The sequence below is a fragment of the Lolium rigidum genome, chromosome 1, assembly GCF_022539505.1.
Source record: "Lolium rigidum isolate FL_2022 chromosome 1, APGP_CSIRO_Lrig_0.1, whole genome shotgun sequence".
Taxonomy (NCBI): Eukaryota; Viridiplantae; Streptophyta; class Magnoliopsida; order Poales; family Poaceae; genus Lolium; species Lolium rigidum.
The window spans coordinates 315,840,408-315,853,951 of record NC_061508.1 but is presented as its reverse complement, the minus strand read 5'-3'; the positions used below and the strand labels follow the sequence as shown (position 1 = coordinate 315,853,951).

Here is a 13,544-nt window from a genome sequence, read left to right as displayed (position 1 = left end):
CCTACAGACAACTTCTTCATCAACGATCAGACCCGCGGCTTCGGTTCAGCATGAGTGGATCCATGGCGGGCAGCAAGGCATCTCAAGGCGAGCTCGGTGCAATGTGTAGCTCGTCTCTTTCGTGTCCATCTGACAGTCTGGTTCCTGGACAGTTCTCTGCTCAGGGTGAGCTTTTCCAATGACGGCGGTGCGGCGCCCTTTGAGCCGGGGCGAGGGGGAAGGGGTCCCTCTCCGGTCATGGAAGAGAACGCTCAGGCGATGGCTTGCTTCTCCTGGTGCAGGCAAGGACGGCCACTCTATTGACGACGCTTCTTCTTCGAGACCTCCCTTCGACGCCCCTGGTGCTTCGCCCTCGTTTGAAGGGCATCGAGAACTCCAGCTGTTTTTCTTGTGTTTCTCCTTTGTTTGCTGTTGTCTATGTTGCTTGTAAGCTGCTCCTCTACATCTTGTAACAAATCTAGCCATATGGGCTTTATTAATTTAAAGCTGGGCACTTTGTGCCTACTGTTTAAAACCAAGGAAAAAATAGCGCGCTAAATAAAATAGCGTGGTCTTTTTCTAAACGCTATGCAAGTTATAACGTGCTATTAGCACGCTATTTTTCAAAATAGCGTTTCGCAAAAATAGAAAATTGACAGGTACAACATGTATATCAAGGATTTCATCAGCTAAAAAATTGTCCAGAGTAATACATTAAACAATCTTAACTGGATTATATCAACACTTTTTTCCTTCCTCTCATAGAAGACAAGAACTATATAACTGAACTTAACTAAGAAGTACAGAGCCGAACTGAAATAAGAACTATAGAGCTAAACCATGGCATCTACGGCCTATGGATACCACTACTGAAGTACCTCTGGTACTGGCTAAGTTGGAAGAGAACATGCGAGGATGGAACTAGATATAACTGTCGTGTGATGCGCAAGAGGTGGTGACCTGACAGCGAAGACCGGCGTTAGATCGAGCTCTGGTCGAGGCGTGTATCCTCCTGTTGATTCTTGTCGGGACATGTCATGCAGAGGTGGCCGGGCGGAGCTGGAGGAGAGTGGCATTGCTTCTGTAGCCGCCACCTCCGCGGCGCGTGGGGGTTCAAAAGTGACGACTAGTTGGTTACCGACCTGGGGTTGAGTTGAGTTAGGTTGGAATATGGGGCTCGTGGGATGCCACTAGTTCCATAACTTTTTTAACGCGCTATAACGCTATAACTTTACAAGAAATAGCGCGCTTAGCGCCGCTAATAGCGAGATTGGCGCCATAGCGAGCAAATTATGCATAGCGTAGCGCTCATCTTCCAAATATGCTATAGCGACGGTATAGCGTCCAAATAGCGCGCTATTTTTTTTTCCATGAATTAAAACATATGTATCTAACATGGTATCGGGTTCAAGTCTCAGTTGGGTGCGAGCCATGAGGGGAGGTTGGAAGATACCACCTTTGTCCATAAAAAGATATTGAAAGTTTTTCTAGATTTAAATATATCAAGACACTCCTTAGTGTATAGATACATCAAAATTTAGACAAATCCCCGACATCTTTTTGTGGACGGAAGATGTATTATATATCCACATCCACCAATCAGACGGGTGTTGTGCGATAGATGGTTTATACAAGTATCTAACTGTCAGGATCCTGTAGCTCGAGATAATAACCTCAAAGTGTATATTATACAGTGGGTTCTGCCAAAGACCGGTTAACACCTTCTAATAGAAGTGTCAATTACAAAGCCTTACAGAACTGACGAGGAAGCTCTTCTCATTACAATCATCATAAAACTGACGGGAACAAGCATATATGTGTGATCCCAAACCCAGGAGTCCTACAAAAAATGGGCAATACATCCATCAGCTGCAACGACTTTCGTACCAACAAAATACAGATGATGAGCTTTTAACAGAGCCTTCCAACAAGGCCAATTGTACTCTCTTCTGTTTTGCATGATATTTAGTGGTCATAATATTCTGCGGAAGTGGTTCTGTGTCAAACTCAGTTACCTATATATGAGACAAAAATTGCCTTCTGAACTTTTGATCAGAAACCTCCTATTATCCTTAGATCCACCGTCTACGTTCCAGTTGATTTCGAGAAAAAAATATCTATGGTCCAATTGAACATTTTTTTTTACAAGCAGAGCTGCATTCATTGATATACGAAATAATGGGTGACAGAAATAACCCCATTGGTCCTAAATGCCAAGCGTGGGCAGGTTACAGACAAGCACACACATGTACACTAGCTACATCACCACGACTGAACAGCAGGAAATGAACTGACGAGCTGAGACCATCTCTAGCAGATCCCGTAGACACATTAAAATTGTAAAGTCTTTATCGAAAAAATAAAAATTGTAAAGTACCACTAGTTCTCAGTTTCCTTCGCAAAATCAGCGCAGATCAGATCTCATAAACAAGCGTGATCCATCAAATTTTTTTATAGGGCACGGAGAAAATCCTCCTCCTACCTTTACATACTTAGTCTTCGTGGCTAAACCGAACGCGAACTGTACTCCTTGCATTTTAGCGGGACAGACATTTCAGCTCGCGCCAACATCTTCTGCCCATAGACTCGTTGGAATCCGGCCTAATTCCGGCCATGGAGAGTCTCGCCTAGGCACGAACTGGTGGCGAAGAAGAGCTGGGCCACATGCTGGAGTAGGAATGATCTATGTACAACAATTTTGTTTACAGTGAGGTGTTTCCTTAGTTTATCTCTTGCATGCAATGCAACGGACAATAAGTGCCCCTTCCTCTAAGTTTATGCATGTCCAATAGCATGGCCACAATTTTTTAAAGTTACGCCATGGTCAAATCTTCTATATCCATACTCTTGAGGTCTTACTCCCACAGCAGCCACAGAAGAATCCAAATAGCAAAAAATTCCAATCAGTTTACCGTGAGGCAGCTGTGTTTGGACGTGAAAGCTCTAGAAAGATCGTGGCTGTGGCCTCGTTTTGGCGCGCATTGGTAGATGGCGAATCCAAAGAACATCAGCCGTTTGATCAAGTAGCTAGGTAATTGATGAGTGGTTAAGATTTTCCATGTGAAACAAATCGACGGCTCATAGTGGTTAAAACTTGTGCATTATATGGTGGTATAGATATTTGTTCTCCTTGAGTGTCGAGTTTCGGAAGGCTCCATGGCGAACTCCCTTGGGCGGTTTCTGATGGCTCCATGGCGAACTTTCTTGGGCAACTCATGCCTGGAGATTGCTGGATCTGATGGAATTTGATCATGTGTTCTGACGCTTTTTTACTGTTTGGGAGCGGCGCGGTTCTGTTGCCATCATGGGACATGTATTTTGATTCGATGGTGAAGTGAGAGGCGACGAATGGCATAGAAACCGAGTTTTAAGGACTAGTGCTGGTGGTTCGAGGCTTTGCGTCGGTGATGAACTTGCTTGATGTTTTGGGTTTCATAGAAGCAGGATGCTAGTGTGTGGGCATCATTATTGGAGAAGTTCAATGTCCTATTTTTTGAGTGAAAATCTAAGTTCTGATCTTAATTGGTTGTGCATGACAATTGCCTTATTAAAGGCATGGGTTTGAGAGTGATGACTGTTTCCACGATGAAATCTAAGATCTTTGATCGAGCAACGATATTGTTTATGTTTTAGATTTGTTACTTTTGAAGAACTTACACTTGGGGTGATTGAACTGGACACTATAGTGGGATTCTTTTTTAGTTTCTTCTTCTTTTTTGTTAGCGGTGTGCATCCATATTAGTACATTACTAGCAAAGTATGATATCGTTGCAGATTCTAAGTGTAATTGATATCTGCACGATATTAACACAGTTTTTTATTGAATTTTTTTATGGATGTTGAGTTTCTTTGGTTTTTTATGTGTTCAGTTTCTTCAGTTACTTTTTCGAGAGTTTCTTCAGTTTGGCGCGGGCAGAGAAATGGCACGCATGTTGCACCGGCCCATTGGGCCTAGCCAGGCCCGCGCCGTTTCGCAGACAGGACGGGCCGGGCTCTAAGGTTCGTCGATCCGTCCGCCGCCGCCACTCGTGCCCTCGTCTCCTTCCTTCCTCCATTCCCCCTCGGCGCCGCCCGCCTCGCCGTCGCCGTCCACGCACCGCCGCCGCGCTCGCGAGATGAGAGAAATGGCGGATCCTCCGCCGCGCCGCGGCCCCGCCTTCAAGACGAAGCTGTGCGTGCTGTGGAGGCGCGGATCCTGCCCCCGTGGCCCCTCCTGCGGCTTCGCTCACGGCCCCGGCGAGCTCCGCAGCCCGCCCCCCGGTTCCTCCTTCCCGCCGCGCCCTTTACCTGGTATACGCAATAAGCATCTCCCCCCTTCCCCCACCTCCCCTGCTTCTTTTATGTTTGCGGCAGGTTAGGGATTTTGCGACGGCTTATTGTCTTCTCTGCGGCTGTGTTGTGTCCGAATTGTACCGAAGGTTTCGTCTGCGTGTGAGGGTACGAGGTTTGATGCTGTTGAAGGTACGTGTGGTACATGGAAGTGGGAGTGATCTGCTGTTAGTACACAAGGATGGTGCTCTGAGAATCTCTAGGCCGAATTAGGTTATGTCGATGGTTTCAATCCTGCATAGCACCAAGGATCCAACAGAGGAAGAGTGTTCTTATCAGGAGATTCACGTCTTTTCTGATTATTGGCTTTCATCATTGCCATCGTTTGTGGGGAACATGGCCGGCAGTGTAAGGTTCTGGTTACCCAGCAAGGAGCAAGAGAGATCGATGCCATATGAACGGCATGCTTCCCACAAAAAGCACTGGAATTTCTGTGGTGGTAGCTAGCAGTGAGGGCAGATAATTGGGAGCATAACACCATTTTACCAACTGACAAGAACACCCTTGGAGGTTATACAGATGGGTATCCTTGTCCTATTTCTGATTACTTGCTGTGGCAGTGTGGCTGAAGAAACTCTGCAGTCTGCATTACGAACTGTCAAGTTATACTATGAGAACTGGGTACTGAATTATTTTTTATCCATATGCAGACATCACAGATTACACTGTCATTTCTTGTTGTATCATTATACGATCTTCTATCCCTTTGATATAGTTCTTGAACTGAAGCCAGAGCTTCTTGCAGAACAGCGCGGCAACCCTGCTGATTATTCTGCTGATTCTGTTCAAATTAGCCCTCTCCTGAGCAGCTTTGTTAGAATTGAATACTTCCAGAGGATGGGTCATGCTATTTACATTGCCTGCCATTTCAGCCAGCGATCAGACATCTTATCCAGGGCTATCAGTTGGTTCCTCTTCTCAGTCAGATGCATGATATGCTCAATGTGCTAAAACCATATTTTCAGCTTTCACAACTAAGTGCTCTTTGAATATGCTGCTTCAAGTTCTCTTCTTCAGCCTTAACCTTGCCTGCCAGTACAAGTGTTATCACTGAACAAGAATAATTGAAATGAATATGGAAATATCTGGACAAGTGAAGTTAGATTTCCTTGGTGGTACTGCACTTGTGGAAGATCTTTCTTCATGATATTGAAATTTGGAGTAATCATCAATGTCACTTCAGATGACTAAAGTGCTGGATCTGTTTTAAGTGGTGCATCATAATGTGTAATCATATATTGGTATCCCTCTTGCATTAGTCTTATTGGCACTTCTGTTTTATGGAATATGAGGTTTTCCTGGACTCTGCTACTTATTGCTAATTGAATAATCATATGGCTCAAGTTTTTGGTAAGCTTAAATGTTTTGTGTGTTGACTTGTCTCATTAGCTCTATCTAGTTTTGTTGTTTAATGCTTCTTTACATTATTGCTGATGCTAATTGGATAACCATATGGCTAAAGGTTGTCATAAGCTTAAATGTTTTGTGTGCTGCCTTGTCTCTATGTAGTTCCATCAATCTGTTTTGTAGTTGTGTAGTGCTCCTCTCCTTTGTATTATTATGTAAGCTACTACTTTCCTAACATGTAGGGAGACCTGATCATAGAGAATTTAGAGGAAGGCCTGAGAGAAGAAGCCCACCCCATCGGAGGTATTCCGCTGACAGAGGTACCAGGGGCAATCTATTTTGTGACCAGAGGCCAAGTTCTCGAGACAGGGGTAATCTCTCTTTTCGTCTGTGTGTGTGCTCGCGCAGGCTTCCCATATTTTTTCTGTCTGAAAGAAGTTTGATGTATTTTTTTAAAGGAAATTAGAATTTAATCCATAGCTGTACCTATTCAAATCTTGCAGGATCCAGCCACTCAAGATCTCCCATCAGGAAGAGGTATGTTGGAAGGATCTCTATGTGTGTTTCACTCGAGTATACAGTCATTGTTGTACACTCGTTTTATCCTAGATATGTTTTGAGAAAATCTTTGTAACTGACAGAAATTGTGCCTATGTATGTAGTGCCTAATTTTTATCATTTATTGTTATACAGTCTACTCCCTCCGTTTCAGTGAATAAGGCTTATGTTTTTTCTGGAAAGTCAAGCTTAGTAACTTTGACCAAACTATATTTCATGATGTATCTAGTGACTTATTTCATGACCACAAATAAGTGGACGTGCGGGTTTTTCAAGACATTAGCAAGTGGAGAGAAAATTGCTTTGGGAAGATGCAAACCAACATCTCTCTCCTCTTTAATTTTTTCACCACTAATAAGCTAAGAGCATGTAGAAAATAAAGATAACATGTGCTAAAATTATTGGGTTTGATTTCCGTGCGATGAGAGAGAAGTAATTTTAGCTATTTTAAAGTGCATTGGGAAGGTAGAAGTGCACTCTTTTATGGATAAAGTTTGAGGCTAGACCTCCACTTATTTGAGGACGGACGGAGTATATGTTAATGATTTTTCTAAAAACTTTTTGAAAGTTTACGCAGTTTAACTTTTCAAAAAAAGCCTTATTCATTGGAACGGAGGTAGTATAGTATATGACCTTGTGACTAAGTTCTATCTTATATTAAACATGTAATAGAAGCACATGTCATTCTTGCAATTTGGTAGTTTTTGTACTTACATTTTCATGTGATTATGTGGATCTTTCAGTGAGAGAAGGCATAATAAGAAGAAAGTTGATGATGAAAAATCTGATTCAGCAGGCAGTTTGAACTCCTCTGATAATGAAGATAGAAAAAAAGATGACAGACACTCCAGCGGTAATGAGAAAGATGATATTGAAGCACAGGTTTGAACTCTACAATCCATAACTAGCATATAGGTGGAGCTGTCTCCATATTCCTTGACCTTTTTCATAATCATGTATGCTCTGCAGCTGAAACAAATTGCACTGGATATGAAAGCATTACATGAAGATAAATCTAAAGTGCAGGTCAGTTATCAATATCTCGGGCTCTCGGTATGCATGCATTCACTTGTCAGTCATGGAGCTGTAAATATGCATGTAGCGGCACACACAGATCAGTTATTAAGTTATGTTTAGCAGTTTAGCTGCATATATTATTATAGATAATTCCAACATTTTATTATTGTGTTTCTGCCTTATGGCAACTTTAAAAATGAAGAATTTTAGAACTTTTAAGTTTGCACGAGGTTCACTCCACTAAATATAATTGTACAATCATGCCGAAGGTACTGTGAATGTTTTTCTCTCTAGATTATGATGCAGAATATTGATGAGTAATCGTTCATAATTGGTAAAATATTGGCATGGGGACATTCTCTGTTTGAATTGACATGACCAGTTGGCCCACCATAAGTGGACAGCAAAATCCTTTTTGAAACTTCTCTGAATTGCCACTTTATATTTTGCGTCTAGTATTTTGTGCTTTGGGGTGTAGATGTTTTTCTATATCTACATATCGCACAGTTTAATAGTTCTGTGTTCCACAGATGATATTGGACCAGAAGATGGACGAAGCAGGCATACTTTCTACCAAAGTAGATGATCTTGAATTGCAGTTGAATAAAGAGAAACAAGATTGCGAAAGGTTCTTCATTTCTACAATATCTGAGCATACTTCTGTTTAATCCAAAGTTTAGTATGTGGGCTCTTCAGTACAAGAGAAGATCTCGAGGTAGTTCTTGATAGTACTGCTCTTTGGTGTAGGATGGCCTCCAAAATAAAGAAACTCATCAAAGCACATGGGCGTTACGTGAAAGCACAGGAGGATTTAAAAAGGCATGTTTTTATATATGAAGTTATGAACTATTAACTTCTATTTTGTTTGGATCACCACATAATTGCACTTTTTTTAGACACATGATTTTCATAGCGTTCAATACGTTGGTTGTCTGCAGGTCGCAAGGACGTTTCGAGAGATTGGCTGATTCACTTGCTTCTGATTCCTTGAAGTCTGGTACCAAAGAGCAAGGTTACAGTGTGAATGCTGGTAATGATGACCCATATTATGATTATGAAATGAGCCCATATGATCAGCGACAGAAGCATGGTTTAACAGCTGGGAAAAGGTCGACTGCACTTTCAGCGAGCGAAGAAGATAAATCAGGTAACACCTCGACGGAAATTTCTGTGACATCAACTTTTAATTTGGTATAACAGCATTAGTCTACCTATCTTAAGTTGTCAAACTCGTTATTGGTATAGGAATGATAGGAAATTTGCCCGTGCGTTGCTACGGGTTAATTTTTATTAAATAATTATCGGGCCATAGATATCTTCGATAATGAAATTTAGTTTTTTCATAAAAGAACCAAGAAGTCGGCCAAAAATTAGAATCGATTTCTTGTCGCGTCGTCATACCGCGAAAAATGATAAGTTTTTTTATTCGTCCTTTTTTCCTACACATATGCATGTCAAATCTCAATTATTGAAACGTGTCAATGATAACAATGTGAACATATTGTATTGAGAAATAATGCAATGATGAATAAATCATGACAATCTACAAAAGAAAACGACTTCATAGGTGCTTCCGGAAATTTCCCAGATTGTTCCCATCTTCATGTGATCACAAAATCTAAGCATGCTAACGATTTTTCTAGATCTTCCAATTGATATCAAATATTAACAATTTTGAAACTGTATTCCTCTGCTTTGTCAGGAATACTTCATTTTGACGATGTAGCAACGTTTGTGTTTCACACGCTAGTACAGATTTTTTTCGTCTCACATTTATTGTAGACGTACCAACTTCCCGTTCACTTGTGATATATGTCGAGTTCACCATCGCAAATGATTCTTCCCATGGTAAGGTCCGCTTCAATTCTGAGTTAGATGATGTGACTTGTTCTATTCTAGTTTTGTTTTTTCCTAAGAGCATATTTGTATATCTTTGCCTATCTTCTGCACATGTTTTTCTTCTTTGCTCCTACTCTTTTATTTTCTTTTGATGATAAGCTTCGCGCTGTTTTTCTAGCAAAACTTCTTGTTCTGTTGGGATATATGCCGGGTTCATCATAGCAATTGATTCTTTGCATGGTGTGATGCGCTTCAATTCACGATTAGCTGTGACTTGTTCTATTCTAGCTTTATTTTTGTCCGGGTGCATATTTGCATATCTCTGTCTATCTTGTGCACATCTTTTTATCCTTTTCTCTGGCTCTTTTGTTTTATTTTGTTGATAGGCTTCGCGACGCTTTTCTAGCATTTTCTCCTTTTCTTCTTCAGTGCATCTTTTTGTTCTTTGATCTGGCTCTTTTGTTTTCTTTTGATGATAGGCTTCACAACGTTTTTTTAGTTTTTCCTGCTTTTCTTCATTCGTCATCCGCGCATACCGCTCTCTATCTCTTTTCCTTCTCTCTTCTTTAGCATCCATGATTTGATATTGCGATCCAAATGCCTTGCCTGCATAAGAGTTTGTATAATGTAAGTATGAAACATGTTAATATCAATTAAGATGAATCCAACACAACTTCTACTTTTTCTACTTTATATTGAAACATGTGGAGAAACGAATGCATAAAAAAGGTAATGAAGAAACAACGCGTTGACTTATTTTATTTTCTCAATTAGTCATTTTTACATCCAACCAGCCTTCTCCTTATATTCTTTTGTAGCAGGCGAACCACGATGACATACATCGGTAAAGAAAGAGAATATCTTTCATCCTATTTATCTATCATACTTAATTAAACAAAGCTTCTCTTGAATAACATAATACTGGTTAGTGTATGTGTACCTTTGGTGGAGCATGTGCGAACGAAGTTTAGGCTAAATCGGCAGGGGAGACGGCGGCCAATGTATTAGCACAGGTGTGACGACGAGATTAGATGCTTTAGACGGTTCCGGCGAAATCGGCAAGCGAGACAAGCGGCAATGTCGAGCACAGGAAGCACACGGCGAGATTGCATGCCAATTGAGATGGGACTCAAGGCCTACTTTTAGCACGGGCGGGGCGACGATATTGGATGCCAATTGAGCTAAGTTTCGATTCGATTTCCATCTTGACGAAGCTCGAGTCCTCTTCATATACGTGCACCCATGGGCTGCATCAGTGTTTGTATCGGAGTCGGAACAGAGCGGTCGTGCAGGATCGTGGGAGGCAGAGGTTCCTTTAATCCATGGCTGTGAGCAGAACCCCCAATCCATTGCGTTCAATTAGATGATGGCACATACAACATACAGAGGTTACTTAGGCAACCATGCATATCTTCTACAAACCAATCAGCGGTGCGGGTGTTTGTTGATTCCACGGTTGAAACCACCATGCCTCGTTTCTTGATGCAACACACCTCGACGCACATGTGTTTACCTGCCTGCCCTGTCCATCCTCGCACCCCCAAAGCGGGCCGTGCCGCGCGCAGGCAGCGCCTCCCCAGAGCTTTCAAGTTTGAACCCACTCCGGCACTCCTTCCTCTGCTCGTTGCACGCATAGGCGTGTTGGCAGGATGACGCCGAGCTCGCCGGACTGGTCGGATGCTTCCCACGGCAAACGGCTCGCCGCACTGATTCCTTTCAAGGTTGGGCTCATAGTGCCGCTTTCCTTTCTTGTGGTGCTGGCTATACCCAACGAGTCCTCCCACGTGTGCACCACCCGGAGCTGGGGCCCTTCCTCTCATCGTTCCAGCCGGTCCCGGCCAACGTTGCTCGTCGACCTCCCTTCTTCTCTTCGTTCTAGTCGGTCGCACCCAACGCCGCTCGTCGACCTCGACCTCCATGGACTGTGGCATCCTCTGCTCCGACCTGCTACACCTATGTCTCGCATGCGCCGCCACACACCTTCTCCCGTGGCCAAGCTCGACGTCAGGCCGTCGCCAAGCTCCGTCGGCCCTTCCCTCCCATGGCGGCGGCCACCCCGCCGCACATGGTCAGCACGAGCAGAAGGACGACCCAGAGGCGGGGGGTTGTAGCTCCTGTCACAGTAGGAGAGAGCCTGGGGCTCGGGGGTCGGGATTCTTGAACGCAGCGCGCGGTCCTGTTCCACTGGCCAGAGGAGGTAGACGTTGCCGTTGGCTGCGATGTCGAGCTGCAATCGATCTGTGGTTTCAGTGGATGCCTTCAATTTGCCAAACGAGCAGAGCTGAACGGGGAACTCCTATCGTAATCTTTATTGTAGGGTAGTTCATGTATATATTGGATAAAAGCAGCGCAAGTAGAGTTCGTAACGTGCACGCGATTGCATCCGAAATTCCGAAGTCAGGATAGCTTTGCCGTGCTACGACGAAGACGTAAAGACGGTCGGACGAAGGCGTAATATGTTGAACCAAAACGGACCAAACCAAGGAAACCTTAGCTCCTTTATTATTAGGTATAGATTCACGTCTTGTGAGTTTGTAATGACATTGTTCATGGTTGAAGCTCCTTATGTTCCCACAAGTTAGTCAAATTAAATGGCATTCTCGATTGATTTTTATTAGATATTGAACCTATTTGTACTTCAAAATATGTTGCCTTGAATATGTATGCATTTCCTGGGGGTAAATGTTGTTTTTCATGTCTAAGTGGTGTTTACCTTTTCAGGGAAGAAAAGGAGAGTTAATGGTGATGATATGATCCATATGTCAGGGAAATATATACCAGAAGATGCTCTAGAGTCTTTCAAAAACAGCAATGGAACTGATACACCAAAATCATTATCTATGAAGAAATTGGGGGAAGGTGACAATAATGACGAAAGAAATGTCATTTCTTCTCACAATGATTTTACAGACAGGGTGAGATACATTTTCCGCAGCAGATAATGTTTGCAGCATATTGTTTCTTAATCATATATGAGTTTAAGTTAGGCTGAAATAATCATTTGATGCCCCATTATCTTATTATACTATTATGTTTATGCACTTTGTTTCTCATTTACTGCAATTTTGTTCATTCCAGTGGCCACTCTTGATTATGAAATGAGCTATTGTTTCCATTTGTCTTCAGGCCTAGTTGATAGCTCATCAAGATGTATTTCATTTAGTTAGGCTTATAGTTAACCATCTGCATATCGACATAGGGTCTGAGCTAATAACTTGCCACTGATCTAGTTCACGATGTAGATTATCTTATTGAATTTTTCAGGATGGATCACATTAATGTGCACAAATAGATGTCTATTTCGGTACAGTGGGTTGGACTAAAATTTTGTATATGACACCGCCACCAATGATATCAAAAGGCTTACAAGATGACACGTTCATTTTCCAAGCAATAACACGCTTTATTATCTATATAAGTGACCCCTTAGTTTCCAATGGCTGGTGTACTATAGCAGTTAGTCTTATAATCTTGATCTGTTTTCCCATCAGCCTAAGTTCGGCATGTCCTCTGAAATCCTATGCACTTGCATTTTGCTATAATTTAGCTCCTGATAATATGCAAGGTTTTTTTTTTTGCAATATTCTCCCCTCTTGTTGCCAGCTGTTTCTTGCAGTTTATGATCATTATTTGTATCATTTGCGTCCTTTGCCATTCAAGTTTTTCTAATATCAAAGGAGTTCACATGAGCTGAATGTATTTACAGTTATTCCCAAATGTCAAAGTTTTGTTAGTAAATTTTCTTTTTCTGTCAACATTCCCTCTCCAAATTTGGTATGTGTATATGTGAATGCATCACAAGGGTTTTGCTACTTCCCCATAGTACTGTGTTGTCTGCAATATCTTGATTGCTGTGCTGACATTTCTTTCCCCTTTGTTTTTGCTTGCAGTACAATGGCAATGGGGAGGAGGATCACGTCGACGTGTAGATTCCCGTGGTGGTTGACAGATTTCAACAGCAAAGTGTAACTTGAAATGGAGGAAAACATGGTGCTTTTGAAACCAGGGCTTGTTATATCGTCTCCAGTTCTTTATACATCGGGCAGTAGAAGTTCAGCACCCTGGTAACTTCTGCAGCAGTAACTTATGTGAAGACGTGGAGTATTGCGAAACAGATTGTGCTCATGTGAAGTTTTTGTCTTAATATCGCAGAGCTCTTGAAGTTACTACATGAGCTTGTGTATGACAGGCCTTCCTAGTATCGGTTGAGGTTTTGACAGCCCTCGTGTTACACTGCTGCCTGCTATTTAAAGGCTTGTTTGTGCCTATGTAGGTGAAGTTGCACCATATGTCACTAAATTTGGGATGTCTGCCAGTTTGTTCCCCGAGTTTGCGGGTTACACATTTAGGCCTCTTTATTACTGAACTTGTATAGTAGGCCATCAGAATCTGAATCCTACTTTATTGGTAAATTAGGAACATAACAATTGGGCTTAACATTTTTACCATGTGATTGCACTCTAAATCATACTATT

The 13,544-nt window shown here is 42.2% G+C and overlaps 1 protein-coding gene across 2 annotated transcripts; it reads left to right on the top strand.

Annotated features, from left to right (window-relative positions):
• Positions 1 to 4,058: 4,058 nt before the first annotated feature.
• LOC124698069 (zinc finger CCCH domain-containing protein 13-like) lies at positions 4,059 to 13,544 on the top strand. Of its 2 annotated transcripts, none has more exons than XM_047230595.1 (10): positions 4,059 to 4,269; positions 5,898 to 6,026; positions 6,159 to 6,192; positions 6,957 to 7,095; positions 7,183 to 7,239; positions 7,761 to 7,858; positions 7,978 to 8,049; positions 8,169 to 8,377; positions 11,791 to 11,984; positions 12,960 to 13,544. In XM_047230595.1, the coding sequence occupies exons 1-10, from the start codon at positions 4,095 to 4,097 to the stop codon at positions 12,996 to 12,998; spliced, it is 1,146 nt and encodes a 381-aa protein (XP_047086551.1). In that variant the 5' UTR covers positions 4,059 to 4,094; the 3' UTR covers positions 12,999 to 13,544. The 2 variants fall into 2 exon arrangements, with proteins under 2 accessions (XP_047086551.1, XP_047086559.1); XM_047230603.1 differs by lacking the exon at positions 4,059 to 4,269 and adding an exon at positions 4,281 to 5,658.